At 37.9% G+C, this 1,098-nt stretch overlaps 1 protein-coding gene across 1 annotated transcript in view; it reads left to right on the top strand.

Annotated features, from left to right (window-relative positions):
- LOC107668464 (low affinity immunoglobulin gamma Fc region receptor II-like) overlaps positions 1-550 on the top strand; it is a gene marked incomplete at its 5' end in the record, with an annotated part of 2,270 nt that extends 1,720 nt beyond the window's left edge. The window contains one exon of the mRNA XM_016460338.1: positions 240-550. Within this exon, the coding sequence (XP_016315824.1) occupies positions 240-550 (311 nt within the window). The remainder of the gene's footprint in view (positions 1-239) is intronic.
- Between the last annotated feature and the right edge of the window lie 548 nt (positions 551-1,098).

Raw genomic sequence — 1,098 nt, 5'->3', positions numbered from 1 at the left:
AAATATACCTGTGCTACTTATGACTGGTTTTGTGCTCCAGTGTCACATTTTTATACAATCTTTTTACACAGGTGGTTAGGGTTAGGGATGGACCTTTATGCTTGGGTTGGACTAGTGCATAAAGCACAGGAAACATTAAGTAAAATTCAGTTCGTAAGATAGCAACATTTTTAGCTATGTATTTTAAAATATATTCTTACTATTTGCAGTAAGCACACATTTTTTTGTGTGTTGTGTAGATGGTGATGTGATTCTGGAGAGTTCTGTTGATCCTGTGATTGAGGGAGATGCTCTGACTCTACACTGTTTACATCGATCTACAAACTCCCCGATCCTCGGAGCTGATTTCTATAAAGACGGATCCCTCGTCCAGAATCAGACAACAGGAGAGATGAGCATCACGACTGTCTCAAAGTCACGTGAGGGTTTCTACTACTGTAAAACAGAGAGAGGACAGTCACTGCACAGCTGGATCTCAGTCAGAGGTCTGGGTATATTGAGTGATTTTATGCACCTTTGTAATAGTATAATGCAGTATGTCACTCACTAATAGATCTGCATGTTTGTCATGTTGTCCTGTCTCGCAGCTTCATCTTCTCTTCTGGTCACTGGTGTGGTTGTGGGATTGAGTGTTTGCTTGTTGTTCTTCATCTCACTGCTGCTGCTGTGGAGATACAAGAAGAACAAAGGTGTGGAGCAGTTCATGACATGATTAATACAACTGAACAGCAACAAATGAAAGATACAGTTTATGAATAAAGGCTCATGATAATACCTACATTTCAGCCTATAGAGTCACTGTAATCACTGCAGATACTCTTAAGTGACCATAATGCTCTTTGTTTCTATTATAGATCAGCAGCGTAACATTAACCAGACATCAGTCCCAAATCAATCTGCAGAATCTCAACCCGAAAAATCTCCTCTACAGTCTGGTCAGCCTCAATAACTAATAATTTAAAGTGATAGTCTTCTGTGGATAATTTCAAAATGGTCTCAGTTGCTATATTTTTCCCATACAATTAATTATATATATTTGGACACCAGCATTCTTCACATTTTTGAACTATTCCTTTAAACTATATATATATATATATA

The sequence above is a fragment of the Sinocyclocheilus anshuiensis genome, unplaced genomic scaffold (assembly GCF_001515605.1).
Source record: "Sinocyclocheilus anshuiensis isolate Anshui unplaced genomic scaffold, SAMN03320099.WGS_v1.1 scaffold104, whole genome shotgun sequence".
Lineage (NCBI taxonomy): Eukaryota > Metazoa > Chordata > Actinopteri > Cypriniformes > Cyprinidae > Sinocyclocheilus > Sinocyclocheilus anshuiensis.
Note: the sequence above shows the minus strand (reverse complement) of the source record. Positions and strands in the feature narration are given on the sequence as shown.